General features: G+C 32.5%; 1 protein-coding gene across 1 annotated transcript in view; it reads left to right on the plus strand.

Moving 5' to 3' along the window:
- The window catches only part of LOC142338427 (uncharacterized), a 109,512-nt gene that overhangs the window by 44,873 nt on the left and 41,609 nt on the right, over positions 1 to 23,030 (plus strand). Inside the window, exon 11 of the mRNA XM_075388187.1 lies at positions 2,078 to 2,300. Coding sequence (XP_075244302.1) covers positions 2,078 to 2,300 — 223 coding nt within the window. The remainder of the gene's footprint in view (positions 1 to 2,077; positions 2,301 to 23,030) is intronic.

A 23,030-nucleotide genomic window follows, 5' to 3' on the forward strand; every position in this document is an offset into this window, starting at 1 on the left:
TGCATTAATTTTCTTTTGAAAAATTCTAAACCAGGTGCTATCGTCTTCCCTTTTCCTCTCATTGTCTCGACTTACTCCAACTTCGGTCAGAGAAATCTATCAAGTTAGATAACCTTCTCTCTTAGATAAAAACCTATAGAAAATTGTCGTGATGCAAAATCAGTTGCTACAGCGTAAAAAAATACAAAGATGTACGAAAACTTTATTTACAATGTGTACTGCATCTACTTTTTTCTGCAACTATTTTTTATGCATGCTGCTTTTTGCGGACTTTTTTTGAAGAGTGTATAAGGGAGGTAAAAGAAAAGCTGAATAGAAAGGGGTTAGGTTTAACTCAGGTATAGCGCAAAGGCGAGCTCAATTGTAGTTAAACAAACCTGAAAACATATCATATTTTGAGACATATTTCTTTTTGCTGTTAATTTTGGATGAAATTGTTCAAATTTACATTGAGATTTCTTGTCAGTGAACGTTGATTTTTATTTCAATTTAACAAGTTGGCGAGTTTATTCGTGTAGGAGATTAACGGTGTTAAGCAAGTTTTCAAAATGTGATTTTGAGCTCTGGTAATGTTGCCTGTTAAAATGAAATTTTACTTCATAAAAATAGGGAGTGCAAACTTACCGACCCCCTCCCCCAACTGCGTAAACCCATCTGTCGCACCTATCAACCACCAGCCGCCCCAACAGGTGGCATTCTATCGGTTATGTTTTTTCTATCGGTTATGTAACTGAAAGAACATTGTCCATGTCTTGAATTTTGGCATTTTTAGATCCAAACACTTTTTTTTCCTTGAATGTTGACTTCTATTTTCGAATATCAGACATTAACAGTAGCTTAGTTGGTAATGTATGGTAATTAAGAACAGTTGGTATAATTCAGGGTGAAAATGTCATTTTGAGACCTTTTCATCTCATTTAAGCCCCTCCTATATATATATATATATATATGTATATATATATATATATATATATATATATATATGTATATATATGTATATATATATATATATATATATATATATATATATATACATACATACATATATAAATATATATATATATATATATATATATATATATATATATATATATATCTAAACTACGGTTCAATCACCTACCTAAACATAATAAACCACTAATTTACGCCCTATACCAATCCCCTCAACTAGCACCCTCCCCCTACCCCATCCCCTAGCAGCAACGTACGCCTTCGAACACAAAAATACTAAAAACTAAAAACTGTTTTTTAAACTAAATAATGCTTTGGCTTTATTTCTTTTTTGATTTTGTTGAAATGGGTAGGGTTAGTTAAATTTATATAGCACCAGTCTGCGAGTTGTTTCCGGGGATTCTGCCTGCTATGTGCTCATGAAGTTTTTCACTTGACCAATTTTTCGTCTGATTTTTAAAATTTTTTGTCCTCAAAAGCTCTGAGAAACAGGTAACTTCAGTAGAGAATTAAGTTCTCCTTGAGCCTTCTGGGTACTAGACCATCCCCCCTTCACCTTCCTCCCAATTCACTTACTCCCCAATATCAGTCCCCAAACACCTGCACATCGTTCCATCTGTGTAACCCAGCTCACTCGATCAACCGATCAACCACCCTTGCACCCATCTCCCGTTCAACACCCACCCCCACCCCCCCCCCCCCAACACACACACAGGCCCCACGCGCTTCTCCCGCCTCGTTTACCCCACGCCCTTTCAATGAAGCTAAAATAGCCTCCCTAAACCATATCTAGCTGCTGACGGAGCCAACAGCTGGAGGGTGGCTTGAAAGCAATTCGCCCGACGTTAGTCAGTTATGTTGTTTTTCTTTAATTGTTTGATTTTTTAATGGACTTCTTGGTATGTGTTTTATTTCGCAGTTGGTTTCTTTTTCATAAATTATCCGTAAAAACATTGAGAGTACACGCAAAATGAGGTTATGTTAAATCTGTCTTTGTTTTATTTAATTGCCTTAACCTAATTTTGCCTAAAACTACTGAAAAAGTCAAGGCCTCACTAACTTTGACTCTGTTGACTGTTTTAATGTTTGTACATCATTTGTAGTTCCATTTTTGTTTTAAATGTAGGCTTCTTCGTAATATTACAAACGATCCTTTACCCAACCGAGGCTGCAGATGTACTCCTAACAATTGCCCACTGTGACGACATTGGTAACCTGCGAGCACTGGAGAAGGCAGAGTTCCTCCTCAACATCATGTGTTTCTTCTGTGACGTCATCATCCTCTCTTCTGACTCCATCAGCATGTATGGATGCATCCTCTACTTGGTCACTGTGATGCTCAATGGAAGAGGGAAGCAGTGGGAACAATTCATGGAGCAACATTCTATCAGTTATAATAACAAATTTCCGGAATGACACAAAACAAGCTGAAAAATTCAAAAAAATTTGTCCAAAGATAACATTCCGGGACCCGACCTGTTTTTATAATGAAAGAGGCGTCGGAAACGCTTAAATGAATCAAAAACGTTCAATAACGTTTAACAAATGTTATTTCTTGTTGGAAATTAAGGGCCGAAACTATCATTAATGGTCAAACCTAAGACCAACAACCATTAAATTATGACCATTTTTAAAATATTGTGGTTGTTATGTTTTAATCAAAACGTGTGTAAATGGTCACTTCTACTAAACAATTTTACATACAGAAGCAGCACCGGAACAAGATTAAACAGCTTTGCACCAGAGCAGTCAACTTAAGAAACAGTTGGAAAACTGCAACAAGACTTGCAAAATTTTGTCAACTCTTGAGGTAAAGCAATTATTGTGGCTGGAGTACATTGCCGCATTACTTTATTGAATAAAACCAGGTAGCTTAAGTGTAATTGTCTCATTCTCATCGGCCATGTCAAAAATGGGGCGTTATTCAGTTTGTTTCCTTTGCCAAAATTATGAACTACCTTTTTTAAAAAAACAATGCAGGGATTTGAGGGATTTTTGGTTCTTGAGAATCATATAAATGAAGTAGCACACATGCTGGCTGCATTCTAAGCAATAATGAATAAAATTGATTCACGTAAAATTTTTGAGGAAAAAAGCAGACTTAGGAAGACTAAGAAGACCAATGATGGACCCATGAAAAAATTTTACTCGACTTTTATTGATTTTGAAATGACTAATGGTGGACCCATGCAAATACCCTACCTTGACTTTGTTGGCTAAGAAAAGACTTTAGCTAGACTCATGAAAAGAATTTTGGGAGTCTAGCTAAAATCTGTTTTGCAAACATTAGGTCAAGCTAAAGTCTAGCCCTAATTTTGGGTCTAGCTAAAGGCTTTTTGTTAAATTTTGGGTCGAGTTAAAGTTTGTTGAAAAAATTGTAGGTCAATCTAAAGTCTTTTGAGAAAATTTGGGATCGAGCTAAAGATTTTGAGCGAAATCTGAGTCGAGTTAAAGTCCAGCGTGTCTTAAAGTCATGATAGAGTCTTTTCATAGCTGAAATGATTCGAGTATGGTCTTTTCCAAGTATATTTTGGTCGAGCATTGTCTTTTCATGAGTCTGTACCTAGGCATGGGTATGTAAATGACAAGAGCTAACACTCTGCTTTGTAATTAGGTAGACGACACAATTTTTCAACCAAATAGAGTTTTAAAATTTTTTTACCAGTGGCCCGTTAAAGTCAAGGAGATAAGTGTTGAGCGTTTTTGGGATCTCCCAAGTACATTCATACATCACATACTAAAACCCTAGTTCATACTAAAACCCTAGTAAATTGTTTTTAAGAAGAAAATCTTAAAGAAAATTGTCGCTCTGGTCCAGAAGACCGAACAAAAACGACGCAAAAAATGTTCGGTATGTTCGATTTTCCTCGTAAAAAAAGGCTGGCATGTTTGATTTGTTTGGTGTGTTTGTTTTCGAACGTAAGGTAATCGTCCGTTTCTTCCATAAAAAATTCTGTTTTTTGCTTATATTATGTAGTTGAATGTTATGTTAACTTCTCTAATGGAAAGAGTTTCAAACTTGCTTCTCGATGACAGGTTTTTCAAAAAAAATGAAAATTGATATAACTTTTCTCTTTGTTTTTTTACTTTAAACTTTAAGAAAATGAACATTGATGGGGATTCAGTTGATTAAATCACACTTACATGATCTATGATTTTGAGAAGCAAGTACATAAGTGATATCCAAGATTCCGACCACAATGAAAATCATATCTATATATTAATTCTAACTCGAATGCTATACCACCATGTTTAAGCGCCTATCTTCACATGTTTTAGCGTCCCTTAAACTTGCAGCCTAGCGTAATACATGCATCCTATACCACCATGTTTAAGCGCCAATCTTCACATGTTTTAACGGTCCTTAAACTTCTGTGACTTGGTTTTATGTGTGTGCGTGCGTGTGTCCGTGAGCGTGCATGCGTATGTGTGTGTGCGTGTGTGTGTACGTAGGCATTCACATGACCATTTTGCTCTTTTCGGTTTTGGGACGTTCAATTCGTTTTCGAACGTTTGATTAGTTTTCGAACGTTTGCTTGCTTTTCAAACGTTCGATTTGTTTTCGAACGTTCTTTTAACTTGACCGCTTACGTCTATGTGACTGTGTTTGTGTTTGTGTGTGTGTTTGTGACCTTCAACTGATAAAATTTAACTGACGTTAACCATGGCTTGGAGTAAAACCACTGAATTTTTTCCTTGTGCGTTTGTGTGTGAATCTGTTTGCGCGCGCGCGTGTGTGTGTGTATGTATGTGTGTTTGCGTGCACGCGTGTGAGACCTTGAGCTGTTGACATTTAACTGAGGTTAACCGTTACATTGAGTTGCTTTAATGCAATACTGATTGTTCTGTTTACATATTATCATTCCTTTTGGCATATCCCAGATGGCCAACGTTTTGGTAAGCATCCATTGGTGATTAAAATTAATTAGGGCGGGCAGGTCTGAACTGGTCTAAAGGTTTGTGAGGTTTTGCTCAGATTTTTTCTTCGCTTTTCTTGGCTAAAACGTTCTTCGCTTTTCTTCGTTAAAAATAACTTTCAGAAATGACTGCTTTACCAATAAAAGGACTGCAGCAAAGCTTTAAGCTGAGATCAAAAAATTTGAGCAACAAATTATGGTTGCTGTTGAGCGGTTGCAGACGGCATTAAATTTTTCTGTCTACAAGAGTCTGACAGAAAGAAACCTAAAAAGTTGAGCAGGGCCTTAAGAAAGTGCCCCGAAATAGATAGATTGAGAGCAACTATCAAAAAGACCTTCTTTTGCTCACTTTCCCCACTTTCTTTTCTCACTTTCTTTTTCTTTTCTCACTTTCTTTTCTCACTTTCTTTTCTCACTTTCTCTTCTAACTTTCTTTTCTCACTTTATCTTCTCACTTTCTCTGCTCACTTTTTTTTCTCACGTTCTTTTCTCACTTTCTTTTTCTTTTCTCACTTTCTTTTCTCACTTTCTTTTCTCACTTTTTTTCTCAGGTTCTTTTCTCGCTTTCTTTTCTCTTTTTCTTTTCTCTCTTTCTCTTCTGACTTTCTTTTCTCACTTTCTTTTCTCACTGTTTTTTCTCACTTTCTTTTCTCACTTTCTTCTCTCACTTTTTTTTCTCACTTTTTTTTGTCACTTTCTTTCTCACTTTCTTTTCTCACTTTCGTTTCTTACTTTCTTTTCTCACTTTCTTTTCTCACTTTTTGTCTCACTTTCTTTTCTCACTTTCTTTTCTCACTTTCATTTCTCACTTTTTTTTCTCACCTACTTTTCTCACTTTCTTTTTTCACTTTCTTTTCTCACTTTCTTTTCTCACTTTCTTTCTCACTTTCTTTTCTCACTTTCGTTTCTTACTTTCTTTTCTCACTTTTTTTCTCACTTTCTTTCTCACTTTCTTTTCTCACTTTCGTTTCTTACTTTCTTTTCTCACTTTTTTTCTCACTTTTTTTCTCACTTTCTTTTCTCACTTTCGTTTCTTACTTTCTTTTCTCACTTTCTTTTCTCACTTTCTTTTCTCACTTTCTTTTTTCACTTTCTTTTCTCAATTTCTTTTCTCACTTTTTTTTCTCACTTTCTTTCTCTCTTTCTTTTCTCACTTTCTTTTCTCACTTTCTTTTCTCTCTTTCTTTTCTCACTTTCTTTTCTCATTTTTTTTTCTCCTTTTTCCTCTCTTTTTTCTCACTTTCTTTTCTCACTTTCTTTTCTCACTTTCTTTTCTCACTTTCTTTTCTCAATTTCTTTTCTCCCTTTTTTTCTCACTTTTCTCACTTTCTTTTCTCACTTTCTTTTCTCACTTTCTTTTCTCACTTTCTTTTCTCACTCACTTTTATCACTTTCTTTTCTCACCTTCTTTTCTGACTTTCTTTTCTCACTTTCTTTTCTCACGTTTTTTCTGGCTTTCTTTTCTCGCTTTCTTTTCTTTCTTTCTCTTCTGACTTTCTTTTCTCACTTTCTTTTCTCACTTTCTTTTCTCACTTTCTTTTCTCACTTTCTTTTCTCACTTTGTTTTCTCACTTTCTTTTCTCACTTTCTTTTCTCACTTTCTTCTCTCACTTTCTTTTCTCACTTTCTTTTCTCGCTTTTTTTCTCACTTTTTTTTACTTTCTTTTCTCACCTTCTTTATTCACTTTCTTTTCTCACTTTTTGTCTCACTTTCTTTTCTCACTTTCTTTTCTCACTTTCTTTTCTCACTTTCTTTTCTCACTTACTTTTCTCACTTTTTTTCTCACTTTCTTTTCTCTCTTTCTTTTCTCACTTTCTTTTCTCACTTTTTTTCGCACTTTTCTCACTGTTCTCAATTTCTTTTCTCACCTCCTTCTCTCACTCTTATCACTTTCTTTTCTCACTTTCTTTTCTCACTTTCTTTTCTCACTTTTTTTCTCACTTTTTTTCTCACTTTCTTTTCTCACTTTCTTTTCTCACGTTCTTTTCTCGCTTTCTTTTCTCGCTTTCTTTTCTCTTTTTCTTTTCTCTCTTTCTCTTCTGACTTTCTTTTCTCACTTTCTCTTCTCACTTTCTTTTCTCACTTTCTTTTCTCACATTCTTTTCTCACTTTCTTTTCTCGCTTTTTTTCTCACTTTCTTTTCTCACTTTCTTTTACTTTCTTTTCTCACTTTCTTTTCTCACTTTCGTTTCTTACTTTCTTTTCTCACTTTCTTTTCCCACTTTTTGTCTCACTTTCTTTCCTCACTTTCTTTTCTCACTTTCTTTTCTCACTTACTTTTCTCACTTTTTTTCTCACTTTCTTTTCTCTCTTTCTTTTCTCACTTTCTTTTCTCACTTTTTTTCGCACTTTTCTCACTGTTCTCAATTTCTTTTCTCACTTTCTTCTCTCACTCTTATCACTTTCTTTTCTCACTTTCTTTTCTCACTTTCTTTTCTCACTTTTTTTCTCACTTTTTTTCTCACTTTCTTTTCTCACTTTCTTTTCTCACGTTCTTTTCTCGCTTTCTTTTCTCGCTTTCTTTTCTCTTTTTCTTTTCTCTCTTTCTCTTCTGACTTTCTTTTCTCACTTTCTCTTCTCACTTTCTTTTCTCACTTTCTTTTCTCACTTTCTTTTCTCACTTTCTTTTCTCGCTTTTTTTCTCACTTTCTTTTCTCACTTTCTTTTACTTTCTTTTCTCACTTTCTTTTCTCACTTTCGTTTCTTACTTTCTTTTCTCACTTTCTTTTCCCACTTTTTGTCTCACTTTCTTTTCTCACTTTCTTTTCTCACTTTCTTTTCTCACTTACTTTTCTCACTTTTTTTCTCACTTTCTTTTCTCTCTTTCTTTTCTCACTTTCTTTTCTCACTTTTTTCGCACTTTTCTCACTTACTGTTCTCACTTTCTTTTCTCACTTTCTTCTTTCACTTTCTCTCTTTCTTTTCTCACTTTCTTTTCTCACTCTTATCACTTTCTCTTCTCACTTTCTTTTCTCACTTTCTTTTCTCACTTTCTTTTTCTTTTCTCACTTTCTTTTCTCACTTTCTTTTCTCATTTTCTCTTCTCACTTTCTTTTCTCACTTTATCTTCTCACTTTCTCTGCTCACTTTTTTTTCTCACGTTCTTTTCTCACTTTCTTTTTCTTTTCTCACTTTCTTTTCTCACTTTCTTTTCTCACTTTCTTTCCTCACTTTCTTTTCTCACGTTCTTTTCTCGCTTCCTTTTCTCTTTTTCCTTTCTCTCTTTCTCTTGTGACTTTCTTTTCTCACTTTCTTTTCTCACTGTTTTTTTCTCACTTTCTTTTCTCACTTTCTTCTCTCACTTCCTTTTCTCACTTTCTTTTCTCACTTTCTTTCTCACTTTCTTTTCTCACTTTCGTTTCTTACTTTCTTTTCTCACTTTCTTTTCTCACTTTTTGTCTCACTTTCTTTTCTCACGTTCTTTTCTCACTTTCTTTTTCTTTTCTCACTTTCTTTTCTCACTTTCTTTTCTCACTTTCTTTTCTCACTTTCTTTTCTCACGTTCTTTTCTCGCTTCCTTTTCTCTTTTTCCTTTCTCTCTTTCTCTTGTGACTTTCTTTTCTCACTTTCTTTTCTCACTGTTTTTTTCTCACTTTCTTTTCTCACTTTCTTCTCTCACTTCCTTTTCTCACTTTCTTTTCTCACTTTCTTTCTCACTTTCTTTTCTCACTTTCGTTTCTTACTTTCTTTTCTCTCTTTCTTTTCTCACTTTCTTTTCTCACTTTTTTTCGCACTTTTCTCACTGTTCTCAATTTCTTTTCTCACTTTCTTCTCTCACTCTTATCACTTTCTTTTCTCACTTTCTTTTCTCACTTTCTTTTCTCACTTTTTTTCTCACTTTTTTTCTCACTTTCTTTTCTCACTTTCTTTTCTCACGTTCTTTTCTCGCTTTCTTTTCTCGCTTTCTTTTCTCTTTTTCTTTTCTCTCTTTCTCTTCTGACTTTCTTTTCTCACTTTCTCTTCTCACTTTCTTTTCTCACTTTCTTTTCTCACATTCTTTTCTCACTTTCTTTTCTCGCTTTTTTTCTCACTTTCTTTTCTCACTTTCTTTTACTTTCTTTTCTCACTTTCTTTTCTCACTTTCGTTTCTTACTTTCTTTTCTCACTTTCTTTTCCCACTTTTTGTCTCACTTTCTTTCCTCACTTTCTTTTCTCACTTTCTTTTCTCACTTACTTTTCTCACTTTTTTTCTCACTTTCTTTTCTCTCTTTCTTTTCTCACTTTCTTTTCTCACTTTTTTTCGCACTTTTCTCACTGTTCTCAATTTCTTTTCTCACTTTCTTCTCTCACTCTTATCACTTTCTTTTCTCACTTTCTTTTCTCACTTTCTTTTCTCACTTTTTTTCTCACTTTTTTTCTCACTTTCTTTTCTCACTTTCTTTTCTCACGTTCTTTTCTCGCTTTCTTTTCTCGCTTTCTTTTCTCTTTTTCTTTTCTCTCTTTCTCTTCTGACTTTCTTTTCTCACTTTCTCTTCTCACTTTCTTTTCTCACTTTCTTTTCTCACTTTCTTTTCTCACTTTCTTTTCTCGCTTTTTTTCTCACTTTCTTTTCTCACTTTCTTTTACTTTCTTTTCTCACTTTCTTTTCTCACTTTCGTTTCTTACTTTCTTTTCTCACTTTCTTTTCTCACTTTCTTTTCTCACTTTCTTTTCTCACTTTCTTTTCTCACTTACTTTTCTCACTTTTTTTCTCACTTTCTTTTCTCTCTTTCTTTTCTCACTTTCTTTTCTCACTTTTTTCGCACTTTTCTCACTTACTGTTCTCACTTTCTTTTCTCACTTTCTTCTTTCACTTTCTCTCTTTCTTTTCTCACTTTCTTTTCTCACTCTTATCACTTTCTCTTCTCACTTTCTTTTCTCACTTTCTTTTCTCACTTTCTTTTTCTTTTCTCACTTTCTTTTCTCACTTTCTTTTCTCATTTTCTCTTCTCACTTTCTTTTCTCACTTTATCTTCTCACTTTCTCTGCTCACTTTTTTTTCTCACGTTCTTTTCTCACTTTCTTTTTCTTTTCTCACTTTCTTTTCTCGCTTTCTTTTCTCTTTTTCTTTTCTCTCTTTCTCTTCTGACTTTCTTTTCTCACTTTCTCTTCTCACTTTCTTTTCTCACTTTCTTTTCTCACATTCTTTTCTCACTTTCTTTTCTCGCTTTTTTTCTCACTTTCTTTTCTCACTTTCTTTTACTTTCTTTTCTCACGTTCTTTTCTCGCTTCCTTTTCTCTTTTTCCTTTCTCTCTTTCTCTTGTGACTTTCTTTTCTCACTTTCTTTTCTCACTGTTTTTTTCTCACTTTCTTTTCTCACTTTCTTCTCTCACTTCCTTTTCTCACTTTCTTTTCTCACTTTCTTTCTCACTTTCTTTTCTCATTTTCGTTTCTTACTTTCTTTTCTCACTTTCTTTTCTCACTTTTTGTCTCACTTTCTTTTCTCACTTTCTTTTCTCACTTTCATTTCTCACTTTTTTTTCTCACTTACTTTTCTCACTTTTTTTCTCACTTTCTTTTCTCACTTTCATTTCTCACTTTTTTTTCTCACTTACTTTTCTCACTGTTTTTTCTCACTTTCTTTTCTCACTTTCTTCTCTCACTTTCTTTTCTCACTTTCTTTTCTCACTTTCTTTCTCACTTTCTTTTCTCACTTTGGTTTCTTACTTTCTTTTCTCACTTTCTTTTCTCACTTTTTGTCTCACTTTCTTTTCTCACTTTCTTTTCTCACTTTCATTTCTCACTTTTTTTTTCTCACTTACTTTTCTCACTTTTTTTCTCTCTTTCATTTCTCACTTTTTTTTCTCACTTACTTTTCTCACTTTTTTCTCTCTTTCTTTTCTCTCTTTCTTCTCTCACTTTCTCTCTTTCTTTTCTCACTTTCTTTTCTTACTCACTTTTATCACTTTCTTTTCTCACTTTCTTTTTTCACTTTCTTTTCTCACTTTCCTTTACTCACTTTTTTTTCTCACTTTCTTTCTCTCTTTCTTTTCTCACTTTCTTTTCTCACTTTCTTTTCTCTCTTTCTTTTCTCACTTTCTTTTCTCATTTTTTTCCTCCTTTTTCCTCCCTTTTTTCTCACTTTTTCTCACTTTCTTTTCTCACTTTATTTTCTCACTTTCTTTTCTCCCTTTTTTTCTCACTTTTCTCGCTTTCTTTTCTCACTTTTTTTCTCACTTTCTTTTCTCACTCACTTTTATCACTTTCTTTTCTCACCTTCTTTTCTGACTTTCTTTTCTCACTTTCTTTTCTCACGTTCTTTTCTCGCTTTCTTGTCTCGCTTTCTTTTCTCGCTTTCTTTTCTCTCTTTCTCTTCTGACTTTCTTTTCTCACTTTCGTTTCTTACTTTCTTTTCTCACTTTCTTTTCTCACTTTTTGTCTCACTTTCTTTTCTCACTTTCATTTCTCACTTTTTTTTCTCACTTACTTTTCTCTTTTTTTCTCACTTTCTTTTCTCACTTTCATTTCTCACTTTTTTTTCTCACTTACTTTTCTCACTGTTTTTTCTCACTTTCTTTTCTCACTTTCTTCTCTCACTTTCTTTTCTCACTTTCTTTCTCACTTTCTTTTCTCACTTTGGTTTCTTACTTTCTTTTCTCACTTTCTTTTCTCACTTTTTGTCTCACTTTCTTTTCTCACTTTCTTTTCTCACTTTCATTTCTCACTTTTTTTTTCTCACTTACTTTTCTCACTTTTTTTCTCTCTTTCATTTCTCACTTTTTTTTCTCACTTACTTTTCTCACTTTTTTCTCACTTTCTTTTCTCTCTTTCTTCTCTCACTTTCTCTCTTTCTTTTCTCACTTTCTTTTCTTACTCACTTTTATCACTTTCTTTTCTCACTTTCTTTTCTCACTTTCTTTTCTCACTTTCTTTTTTCACTTTCTTTTCTCACTTTCCTTTACTCACTTTTTTTTCTCACTTTCTTTCTCTCTTTCTTTTCTCATTTTCTTTTCTCACTTTCTTTTCTCTCTTTCTTTTCTCACTTTCTTTTCTCATTTTTTCCCTCCTTTTTCCTCCCTTTTTTCTCACTTTTTCTCACTTTCTTTTCTCACTTTATTTTCTCACTTTCTTTTCTCCCTTTTTTTCTCACTTTTCTCGCTTTCTTTTCTCACTTTCTTTTCTCACTTTCTTTTCTCACTCACTTTTATCACTTTCTTTTCTCACCTTCTTTTCTGACTTTCTTTTCTCACTTTCTTTTCTCACGTTCTTTTCTCGCTTTCTTGTCTCGCTTTCTTTTCTCGCTTTCTTTTCTCTCTTTCTCTTCTGACCTTCTTTTCTCACTTTCTTTTCTCACTTTCTTTTCTCACTTCCTTTTCTCACTTTTTGTCTCACTTTCTTTTCTCACTTTCTTTTCTCACTTTCATTTCTCACTTTTTTTTCTCACTTACTTTTCTCACTTTTTTTCTCACTTTCATTTCTCACTCACTTTTATCACTTTCTTTTCTCACCTTCTTTTCTGACTTTCTTTTCTCACTTTCTTTTCTCACGTTCTTTTCTCGCTTTCTTGTCTCGCTTTCTTTTCTCGCTTTCTTTTCTCTCTTTCTCTTCTGACTTTCTTTTCTCACTTTCGTTTCTTACTTTCTTTTCTCACTTTCTTTTCTCACTTTTTGTCTCACTTTCTTTTCTCACTTTCTTTTCTCACTTTCATTTCTCACTTTTTTTTCTCACTTACTTTTCTCACTTTTTTTCTCACTTTCTTTTCTCACTTTCATTTCTCACTTTTTTTCTCACTTACTTTTCTCACTGTTTTTTCTCACTTTCTTATCTCACTTTCTTCTCTCACTTTCTTTTCTCACTTTCTTTTCTCACTTTCTTTCTCACTTTCTTTTCTCACTTTCGTTTCTTACTTTCTTTTCTCACTTTCTTTTCTCACTTTTTGTCTCACTTTCTTTTCTCACTTTCTTTTCTCACTTTCATTTCTCACTTTTTTTTTCTCACTTACTTTTCTCACTTTTTTTCTCTCTTTCATTTCTCACTTTTTTTTCTCACTTACTTTTCTCACTTTTTTTCTCACTTTCTTTTCTCTCTTTCTTCTCTCACTTTCTCTCTTTCTTTTCTCACTTTCTTTTCTTACTCACTTTTATCACTTTCTTTTCTCACTTTCTTTTCTCACTTTCTTTTCTCACTTTCTTTTTTCACTTTCTTTTCTCACTTTCCTTTACTCACTTTTTTTTCTCACTTTCTTTCTCTCTTTCTTTTCTCACTTTCTTTTCTCACTTTCTTTTCTCTCTTTCTTTTCTCACTTTCTTTTCTCATTTTTTTCCTCCTTTTTCCTCCCTTTTTTCTCACTTTTTCTCACTTTCTTTTCTCACTTTCTTTCTCTCTTTCTTTTCTCACTTTCTTTTCTCACTTTCTTTTCTCTCTTTCTTTTCTCACTTTCTTTTCTCATTTTTTTCCTCCTTTTTCCTCCCTTTTTTCTCACTTTTTCTCACTTTCTTTTCTGACTTTCTTTTCTCACTTTCTTTTCTCACGTTCTTTTCTCGCTTTCTTGTCTCGCTTTCTTTTCTAGCTTTCTTTTCTCTCTTTCTCTTCTGACTTTCTTTTCTCACTTTCGTTTCTTACTTTCTTTTCTCACTTTCTTTTCTCACTTTTTGTCTCACTTTCTTTTCTCACTTTCTTTTCTCACTTTCATTTCTCACTTTTTTTTCTCACTTACTTTTCTCACTTTTTTTCTCACTTTCTTTTCTCACTTTCATTTCTCACTTTTTTTTCTCACTTACTTTTCTCACTGTTTTTTCTCACTTTCTTTTCTCACTTTCTTCTCTCACTTTCTTTTCTCACTTTCTTTTCTCACTTTCTTTCTCACTTTCTTTTCTCACTTTCGTTTCTTACTTTCTTTTCTCACTTTCTTTTCTCACTTTTTGTCTCACTTTCTTTTCTCACTTTCTTTTCTCACTTTCATTTCTCACTTTTTTTTCTCACTTACTTTTCTCACTTTTTTTCTCTCTTTCATTTCTCACTTTTTTTTCTCACTTACTTTTCTCACTTTTTTTCTCACTTTCTTTTCTCTCTTTCTTCTCTCACTTTCTCTCTTTCTTTTCTCACTTTCTTTTCTTACTCACTTTTATCACTTTATTTTCTCACTTTCTTTTCTCACTTTCTTTTCTCACTTTCTTTTTTCACTTTCTTTTCTCACTTTCCTTTACTCACTTTTTTTTCTCACTTTCTTTCTCTCTTTCTTTTCTCACTTTCTTTTCTCACTTTCTTTTCTCTCTTTCTTTTCTCACTTTCTTTTCTCATTTTTTTCCTCCTTTTTCCTCCCTTTTTTCTCACTTTTTCTTACTTTCTTTTCTCACTTTCTTTCTCTCTTTCTTTTCTCACTTTCTTTTCTCACTTTCTTTTCTCTCTTTCTTTTCTCACTTTCTTTTCTCATTTTTTTCCTCCTTTTTCCTCCCTTTTTTCTCACTTTTTCTCACTTTCTTTTCTCACTTTCTTTGCTCACTTTCTTTTCTCCCTTTTTTTCTCACTTTTCTCACTTTCTTTTCTCACTTTCTTTTCTCACTTTCTTTTCTCACTCACTTTTATCACTTTCTTTTCTCACCTTCTTTTCTGACTTTCTTTTCTCACTTTCTTTTCTCACGTTCTTTTCTCGCTTTCTTTTCTCTCTTTCTTTTCTCACTTTCTTTTCTCATTTTTTTCCTCCTTTTTCCTCCCTTTTTTCTCACTTTTTCTCACTTTCTTTTCTCACTTTCTTTCTCTCTTTCTTTTCTCACTTTCTTTTCTCACTTTCTTTTCTCTCTTTCTTTTCTCACTTTCTTTCCTCATTTTTTCCTCCTTTTTCCTCCCTTTTTTCTCACTTTTTCTCACTTTCTTTTCTCACTTTCTTTCTCTCTTTCTATTCTCACTTTCTTTTCTCACTTTCTTTTCTCTCTTTCTTTTCTCACTTTCTTTTCTCATTTTTTTCCTCCTTTTTCCTCCCTTTTTTCTCACTTTTTCTCACTTTCTTTTCTCACTTTCTTTTCTCACTTTCTTTTCTCCCTTTTTTTCTCACTTTTCTCACTTTCTTTTCTCACTTTCTTTTCTCACTTTCTTTTCTCACTCACTTTTATCACTTTCTTTTCTCACCTTCTTTTCTGACTTTCTTTTCTCACTTTCTTTTCTCACTTTCTTTTCTCACTTTCTTTTCTCTCTTTCTTTTCTCACTTTCTTTTCTCATTTTTTTCCTCCTTTTTCCTCCCTTTTTTCTCACTTTTTCTCACTTTCTTTTCTCACTTTCTTTCTCTCTTTCTTTTCTCACTTTCTTTTCTCACTTTCTTTTCTCTCTTTCTTTTCTCACTTTCTTTTCTCATTTTTTTCCTCCTTTTTCCTCCCTTTTTTCTCACTTTTTCTCACTTTCTTTTCTCACTTTCTTTTCTCACTTTCTTTTCTCCCTTTTTTTCTCACTTTTCTCACTTTCTTTTCTCACTTTCTTTTCTCACTTTCTTTTCTCACTCACTTTTATCACTTTCTTTTCTCACCTTCTTTTCTGACTTTCTTTTCTCACTTTCTTTTCTCACGTTCTTTTCTCGCTTTCTTGTCTCGCTTTCTTTTCTCGCTTTCTTTTCTCTCTTTCTCTTCTGACTTTCTTTTCTCACTTTCTTTTCTCACTTCCTTTTCTCACTTTTTGTCTCACTTTCTTTTCTCACTTTCTTTTCTCACTTTCATTTCTCACTTTTTTTTCTCACTTACTTTTCTCACTTTTTTTTTCACTTTCTTTTCTCACTCACTTTTATCACTTTCTTTTCTCACCTTCTTTTCTGACTTTCTTTTCTCACTTTCTTTTCTCACGTTCTTTTCTCGCGTTCTTGTCTCGCTTTCTGTTCTCGCTTTCTTTTCTCTCTTTCTCTTCTGACTTTCTTTTCTCACTTTCGTTTCTTACTTTCTTTTCTCACTTTCTTTTCTCACTTTTTGTCTCACTTTCTTTTCTCACTTTCTTTTCTCACTTTCATTTCTCACTTTTTTTTCTCCCTTACTTTTCTCACTTTTTTTCTCACTTTCTTTTCTCACTTTCATTTCTCACTTTTTTTCTCACTTACTTTTCTCACTGTTTTTTCTCACTTTCTTTTCTCACTTTCTTCTCTCACTTTCTTTTCTCACTTTCTTTTCTCACTTTCTTTCTCACTTTCTTTTCTCACTTTCGTTTCTTACTTTCTTTTCTCACTTTCTTTTCTCACTTTTTGTCTCACTTTCTTTTCTCACTTTCTTTTCTCACTTTCATTTCTCACTTTTTTTTCTCACTTACTTTTCTCACTTTTTTTCTCTCTTTCATTTCTCACTTTTTTTTCTCACTTACTTTTCTCACTTTTTTTCTCACTTTCTTTTCTCTCTTTCTTCTCTCACTTTCTCTCTTTCTTTTCTCACTTTCTTTTCTTACTCACTTTTATCACTTTCTTTTCTCACTTTCTTTTCTCACTTTCTTTTCTCACTTTCTTTTTTCACTTTCTTTTCTCACTTTCCTTTACTCACTTTTTTTTCTCACTTTCTTTCTCTCTTTCTTTTCTCACTTTCTTTTCTCACTTTCTTTTCTCTCTTTCTTTTCTCACTTTCTTTTCTCATTTTTTTCCTCCTTTTTCCTCCCTTTTTTCTCACTTTTTCTCACTTTCTTTTCTCACTTTCTTTTCTCACTTTCTTTTCTCCCGTTTTTTCTCACTTTTCTCACTTTCTTTTCTCACTTTCTTTTCTCACTTTCTTTTCCCACTCACTTTTATCACTTTCTTTTCTCACCTTCTTTTCTGACTTTCTTTTCTCACTTTCTTTTCTCACGTTCTTTTCTCGCTTTCTTCTCTCGCTTTCTTTTCTCGCTTTCTTTTCTCTCTTTCTCTTCTGACTTTCTTTTCTCACTTTCTTTACTCACTTTCTTTTCTCACTTCCTTTTCTCACTTTCTTTTCTCACTTTCTTTTCTCACTTTCTTTTCTCACTTTCTTTTCTCACTTTCTTTTCTCACTTTCTTCTCTCACTTTCTTTTCTCAATTTTTTTTCTCGCTTTTTTTCTCACTTTTTTGTACTTTCTTTTCTCACCTTCTTTTCTTACTTTCTTTTCTCACTTTTTGTCTCACTTTCTTTTCTCACTTTCTTTTCTCACTTTCTTTTCTCACTTTCTTTTCTCACTTACTTTTCTCACTTTTTTTCTCACTTTCTTTTCTCTCTTTCTTTTCTCACTTTCTTTTCTCACTTTTTTTCGCACTTTTCTCACTGTTCTCACTTTCTTTTCTCACTTTCTTCTCTCACTTTCTCTCTTTCTTTTCTCACTTTCTTTTCTCACTCTTATCACTTTCTTTTCTCACTTTCTTTTCTCACTTTCTTTTCTCACTTTTTTTCTCACTTTTTTTCTCACTTTCTTTTCTCACTTTCTTTTCTCACGTTCTTTTCTCGCTTTCTTTTCTCGCTTTCTTTTCTCTTTTTCTTTTCTCTCTTTCTCTTCTGACTTTCTTTTCTCACTTTCTCTTCTCACTTTCTTTTCTCACTTTCTTTTCTCGCTTTCTTTTCTCTCTTTCTCTTCTGACTTTCTTTTCTCACTTTCTTTTCTCAATTTTTTTTCTCGCTTTTTTTCTCACTTTTTTGTACTTTCTTTTCTCACCTTCTTTTCTTACTTTCTTTTCTCACTTTTTGTCTCACTTTCTTTTCTCACTTTCTTTTCTCACTTTCTTTTCTCACTTTCTTTTCTCACTTACTTTTCTCACTTTTTTTCTCACTTTCTTTTCTCTCTTTCTTTTCTCACTTACTTTTCTCACTTTTTTTCGCACTTTTCTCACTGTTCTCACTTTCTTTTCTCACTTTCTTCTCTCACTTTCTCTCTTTCTTTTCTCACTTTCTTTTCTCACTCTTATCACTTTCTTTTCTCACTTTCTTTTCTCACTTTCTTTTCTCACTTTTTTTCTCACTTTTTTTCTCACTTTCTTTTCTCACTTTCTTTTCTCACGTTCTTTTCTCGCTTTCTTTTCTCGCTTTCTTTTCTCTTTTTCTTTTCTCTCTTTCTCTTCTGACTTTCTTTTCTCACTTTCTCTTCTCACTTTCTTTTCTCACTTTCTTTTCTCGCTTTCTTTTCTCTCTTTCTCTTCTGACTTTCTTTTCTCATTTTCTTTTCTCACTTTCTTTTCTCACTTCCTTTTCTCACTTTCTTTTCTCACTTTCTTTTCTCACTTTCTTTTCTCACTTTCTTTTCTCACTTTCTTTTCTCACATTTTTTCGCACTTTTCTCACTGTTCTCACTTTCTTTTCTCACTTTCTTCTCTCACTTTCTCTCTTTCTTTTCTCACTTTCTTTTCTCACTCTTATCACTTTCTTTTCTCACTTTCTTTTCTCACTTTCTTTTCTCACTTTTTTTCTCACTTTTTTTCTCACTTTCTTTTCTCACTTTCTTTTCTCACGTTCTTTTCTCGCTTTCTTTTCTCGCTTTCTTTTCTCTTTTTCTTTTCTCTCTTTCTCTTCTGACTTTCTTTTCCCACTTTCTCTTCTCACTTTCTTTTCTCACTTTCTTTTCTCGCTTTCTTTTCTCTCTTTCTCTTCTGACTTTCTTTTCTCATTTTCTTTTCTCACTTTCTTTTCTCACTTCCTTTTCTCACTTTCTTTTCTCACTTTCTTTTCTCAATTTCTTTTCTCACTTTCTTTTCTCACTTTCTTTTCTCACTTTCTTCTCTCACTTTCTTTTCTCAATTTTTTTTTCTCGCTTTTTTTCTCACTTTTTTTTACTTTCTTTTCGCACCTTCTTTTTTCACTTTCTTTTCTCACTTTTTGTCTCACTTTCTTTTCTCACTTTCTTTTCTCACTTTCTTTTCTCGCTTTCTTTTCTCACTTACTTTTCTCACTTTTTTCTCACTTTCTTTTCTCTCCTTCTTTTCTCACTTTCTTTTCTCACTTTTTTTTGCACTTTTCTCACTGTTCTCACTTTCTTTTCTCACTTTCTTCTCTCACTTTCTCTCTTTCTTTTCTCACTTTCTTTTCTCACTCTTATCACTTTCTTTTCTCACTTTCTTTTCTCACTTTCTTTTCTCACTTTTTTTCTCACTTTTTTTCTCACTTTCTTTTCTCACTTTCCTTTCTCACGATCTTTTCTCGCTTTCTTTTCTCGCTTTCTTTTCTCTTTTTCTTTTCTCTCTTTCTCTTCTGACTTTCTTTTCTCACTTTCTTTTCTCACTTTCTTTTCTCGCTTTTTTTCTCACTTTCTTTTCTCACTTTCTTTTACTTTCTTTTCTCACTTTCTTTTTTCACTTTCTTTTCTCACTTTTTGTCTCACTTTCTTTTCTCACTTTCTTTTCTCACTTTCTTTTCTCACTTACTTTTCTCACTTTTTTTCTCACTTTCTTTTCTCTCTTTCTTTTCTCACTTTCTTTTCTCACTTTTTTTCGCACTTTTCTCACTGTTCTCACTTTCTTTTCTCACTTTCTTCTCTCACTTTCTCTCTTTCTTTTCTCACTTTCTTTTCTCACTCTTATCACTTTCTTTTCTCACTTTCTTTTCTCAATTTCTTTTCTCACTTTTTTTCTCACTTTTTTTCTCACTTTCTTTTCTCACTTTCTTTTCTCACGTTCTTTTCTCGCTTTCTTTTCTCGCTTTCTTTTCTCTTTTTCTTTTCTCTCTTTCTCTTCTGACTTTCTTTTCTCACTTTCTCTTCTCACTTTCTTTTCTCACTTTCTTTTCTCACTTTCTTTTCTCGCTTTTTTTCTCACTTTCTTTTCTCACTTTCTTTTACTTTCTTTTCTCACTTTCTTTTTTCACTTTCTTTTCTCACTTTTTGTCTCACTTTCTTTTCTCACTTTCTTTTCTCACTTTCTTTTCTCACTTACTTTTCTCACTTTTTTTCTCACTTTCTTTTCTCTCTTTCTTTTCTCACTTTCTTTTCTCACTTTTTTTCGCACTTTTCTCACTTACTGTTCTCACTTTCTTTTCTCACTTTCTTCTCTCACTTTCTCTCTTTCTTTTCTCACTTTCTTTTCTCACTCTTATCACTTTCTCTTCTCACTTTCTTTTCTCACTTTCTTTTCTCACTTTCTTTTCTCGCTTTTTTTCTCACTTTCTTTTCTCACTTTCTTTTACTTTCTTTTCTCACTTTCTTTTTTCACTTTCTTTTCTCACTCTTTGTCTCACTTTCTTTTCTCACTTTCTTTTCTCACTTTCTTGTCTCACTTTTTTTTGCACTTTTCTCACTTATTGTTCTCACTTTCTTTTCTCACTTTCTTCTCTCACTTTCTCTCTTTCTTTTCTCACTTTCTTTTCTCACTCTTATCAGTTTCTTTTCTCCTTTGCTTTTCTCACTTTCTTTTCTCACTTTTTTTCTCACTTTCTTTTCTCTCTTTTCTCACTTTATTTTCTCATTTTATTTTCTCATTTTTTCCTCCCTTTTTTCTCACTTTCTTTTCTCACTTTCTTTTCTCACTTTCTTTTCTCTCTTTTTTTCTCACTTTCTTTTCTCCCTTTTTTTCTCACTTTTCTCACTTTCTTTTCTCACTTTCTTTTCTCACTCACTTTTATCACTTTCTTTTCTCACTTTCTTTTCTCACTTTCTTTTCTCACTTTCTTTTCTGACTTTCTTTTCTCATTTTCTTTTCTCACTTTCTTTTCTCACTTTCTTTTCTCACTTTCTTTTCTCTCTTTTCTCACTTTCCTTTCTCACTTTCTTTTCTCATTTTCTTTTCTCATTTTTTCCTCCCATTTTTCTCACTTTCTTTTCTCACTTTCTTTTCTCATTTTCTTTTCTCACTTTCTTTTCTCACTTTCTTTTCTCTTTTTCTTTTCTCTTTTTCTTTTCTCTTTTTCTTTTCTCACCTTCTTTTCTCACTTTCTTTCCTCACTTTCTTTTCTCACTTTCTTTTCTCACTTTCTTTCTCACTTTCTTTCTCACTTTCTTTTCTCACTTTCTTTTCTCACTTTCTTTTCTCACTTTCTTTTCTCACTTTTCTCCACTTTTTTTCTCATTTTCTGTTCTCACTTTCTTTTCTCACTTTTTTTCTCGCTCACTTTTATCACTTTCTTTTCTCATTTTCTTTTCTCATTTTTTCCTCCCTTTTTTCTCACTTTCTTTTCTCACTTTCTTTTCTCACTTTCTTTTCTCACTTTCTTTTCTCTCTTTTCTCACTTTCCTTTCTCACTTTCTTTTCTCATTTTCTTTTCTCATTTTTCCCTCCCTTTTTTCTCACTTTCTTTTCTCACTTTCTTTTCTCATTTTCTTTTCTCACTTTCTTATCTCACTTTCTTTTCTCTTTTTCTTTTCTCTTTTTCTTTTCTCTTTTTCTTTTCTCTTTTTCTTTTCTCTTTTTCTTTTCTCACTTTCTTTTCTCACTTTCTTTTCTCACTTTCTTTTCTCACTTTCTTTTCTCACTTTCTTTTCTCACTTTCTTTTCTCACATTCTTTTCTCACTTTCTTTCTCACTTTCTTTCTCACTTTTTTTCTCACTTTCTTTTCTCACTTTCTTTTCTCACTTTTTTCTCCACTTTTTTTCTCACTTTCTGTTTTCACTTTCTTTTCTCACTTTCTTTTCTCTTTTTCTTTTCTCACTTTCTTTTCTCGTTTTTTTCTCACTTTCTTTTCTCACTTTCATTTCTCACTTTCTTTTCTCACTTTCTTTTCTCACTTTCTTTTCTCACTTTCTTTCTCACTTCCTTTTCTCGCGTTCTTTTCTCATTTTTTCCTCACTTTTTTCACTTTCTTTTTTCAATTTCTTTTCTTACTTTCTTTACTGACTTTCTTTTCTCACTTTCTTTTCTCACTTTCTTTTCTCACCTTCTTTTCTCTCTTTTCTCACTTTCCTTTCTCACTTTCTTTTCTCATTTTCTTTTCTCATTTTTTCCTCCCTTTTTCTCACTTTCTTTTCTCATTTTCTTTTCTCATTTTCTTTTCTCACTTTCATTTCTCACTTTCTTTTCTCTTTTGCTTTTCTCTTTTCCTTTTCTCTTTTTCCTTTCTCACTTTCTTTTCTCACTTTCTTTTCTCATTTTCTTTTCTCACTTTCTTTTCTCACTTTCTTTCTCACTTTCTTTCTCACTTTCTTTTCTCACTTTCTTTTCTCACTTTCTTTTCTCACTTTCTTTTCTCACTTTTTTTCTCCACTTTTTTTCTCACTTTCTGTTCTCACTTTCTTTTCTCACTTTTTTTCTCACTTTTTTCTCACTCACTTTTATCACTTTTATTTCTCACTTTCTTTTCTCACTTTCTTTTCTGACTTTCTTTTCTCACTTTCTTTTCTCACTTTCTTTTCTCACTTTCTTTTCTCACTTTCTTTTCTCTCTTTTCTCACTTTCCTTTCTCACTTTCTTTTCTCATTTTCTTTTCTCATTTTCTTTTCTCACTTTCTTTTCTCACTTTCTTTTCTCTTTTTCCTCTTTTTCTTTTCTCTTTTTCTTTTCTCTTTTTCTTTTCTCACTTTCTTTTCTCACTTTCTTTTCTCACTTTCTTTTCTCACTTTCTTTTCTCACTTTCTTTTCTCACTTTCTTTCTCACTTTCTTTTCTCACTTTCTTTTCTCACTTTCTTTTCTCACTTTCTTTTCTCACTTTTTTTCTCCAATTTTTTTCTCACTTTCTGTTCTCACTTTCTTTTCTCACTTTTTTCTCACTTTTTTTTCTCACTTACTTTTCTCACTTTTTTCTCACTTTTTTTCGCACTTTTCTCCTTTTCTTTTGTCACTTTCTTTTCTCACTTTCTTTTCTCACTTTCTTCTCTCACTTTCTCTCTTTTCTCACTTTCTTTTCTCACTCTTATCACTTTCTTTTCTCACTTTCTTTTCCTACTTTTTTTTCTCACTTTCTCTTCTCACTTTCTTTTCTCACTTTCTTTTCTCACTTTCTTTTCTCACTTTCTTTTCTCACTTTCTTTTCTCATTTTTTCCGCCCTTTTTTCTCACTTTCTTTTCTCACTTTCTTTTCTCACTTTTTTTTCTCACTTTCTTTCCTCACTTTCTTTTCTCACTTTCTTTTCTCACTTTCTTTTCTCATTTTCTTTTCTCACTTTCTTTTCTCGCTTTCTTTTCTCACTTCCTTTTCTCACTTTCTTTTCTCACTTTCTTTTCTCCTTTTCTTTTCTCTTTTTCTTTTCTCACTCTCTTTTCTCACTTTCTTTTCTCACTTTCTTTTCTCACTTTCTTTTCTCACTTTCTTTTCTCTTTTTTCTCACTTTCTTTTCTCATTTTTTCCTCCCTTTTTTCTCACTTTCTTTTCTCACTTTCTTTTCTCACTTTTTTTTCTCACTTTCTTTTCTCAATTTCTTTTC

This window comes from Convolutriloba macropyga, chromosome 4 (genome assembly GCF_964194025.1).
Source record: "Convolutriloba macropyga chromosome 4, txConMacr16.3, whole genome shotgun sequence".
Classification (NCBI taxonomy): domain Eukaryota; kingdom Metazoa; phylum Xenacoelomorpha; order Acoela; family Convolutidae; genus Convolutriloba; species Convolutriloba macropyga.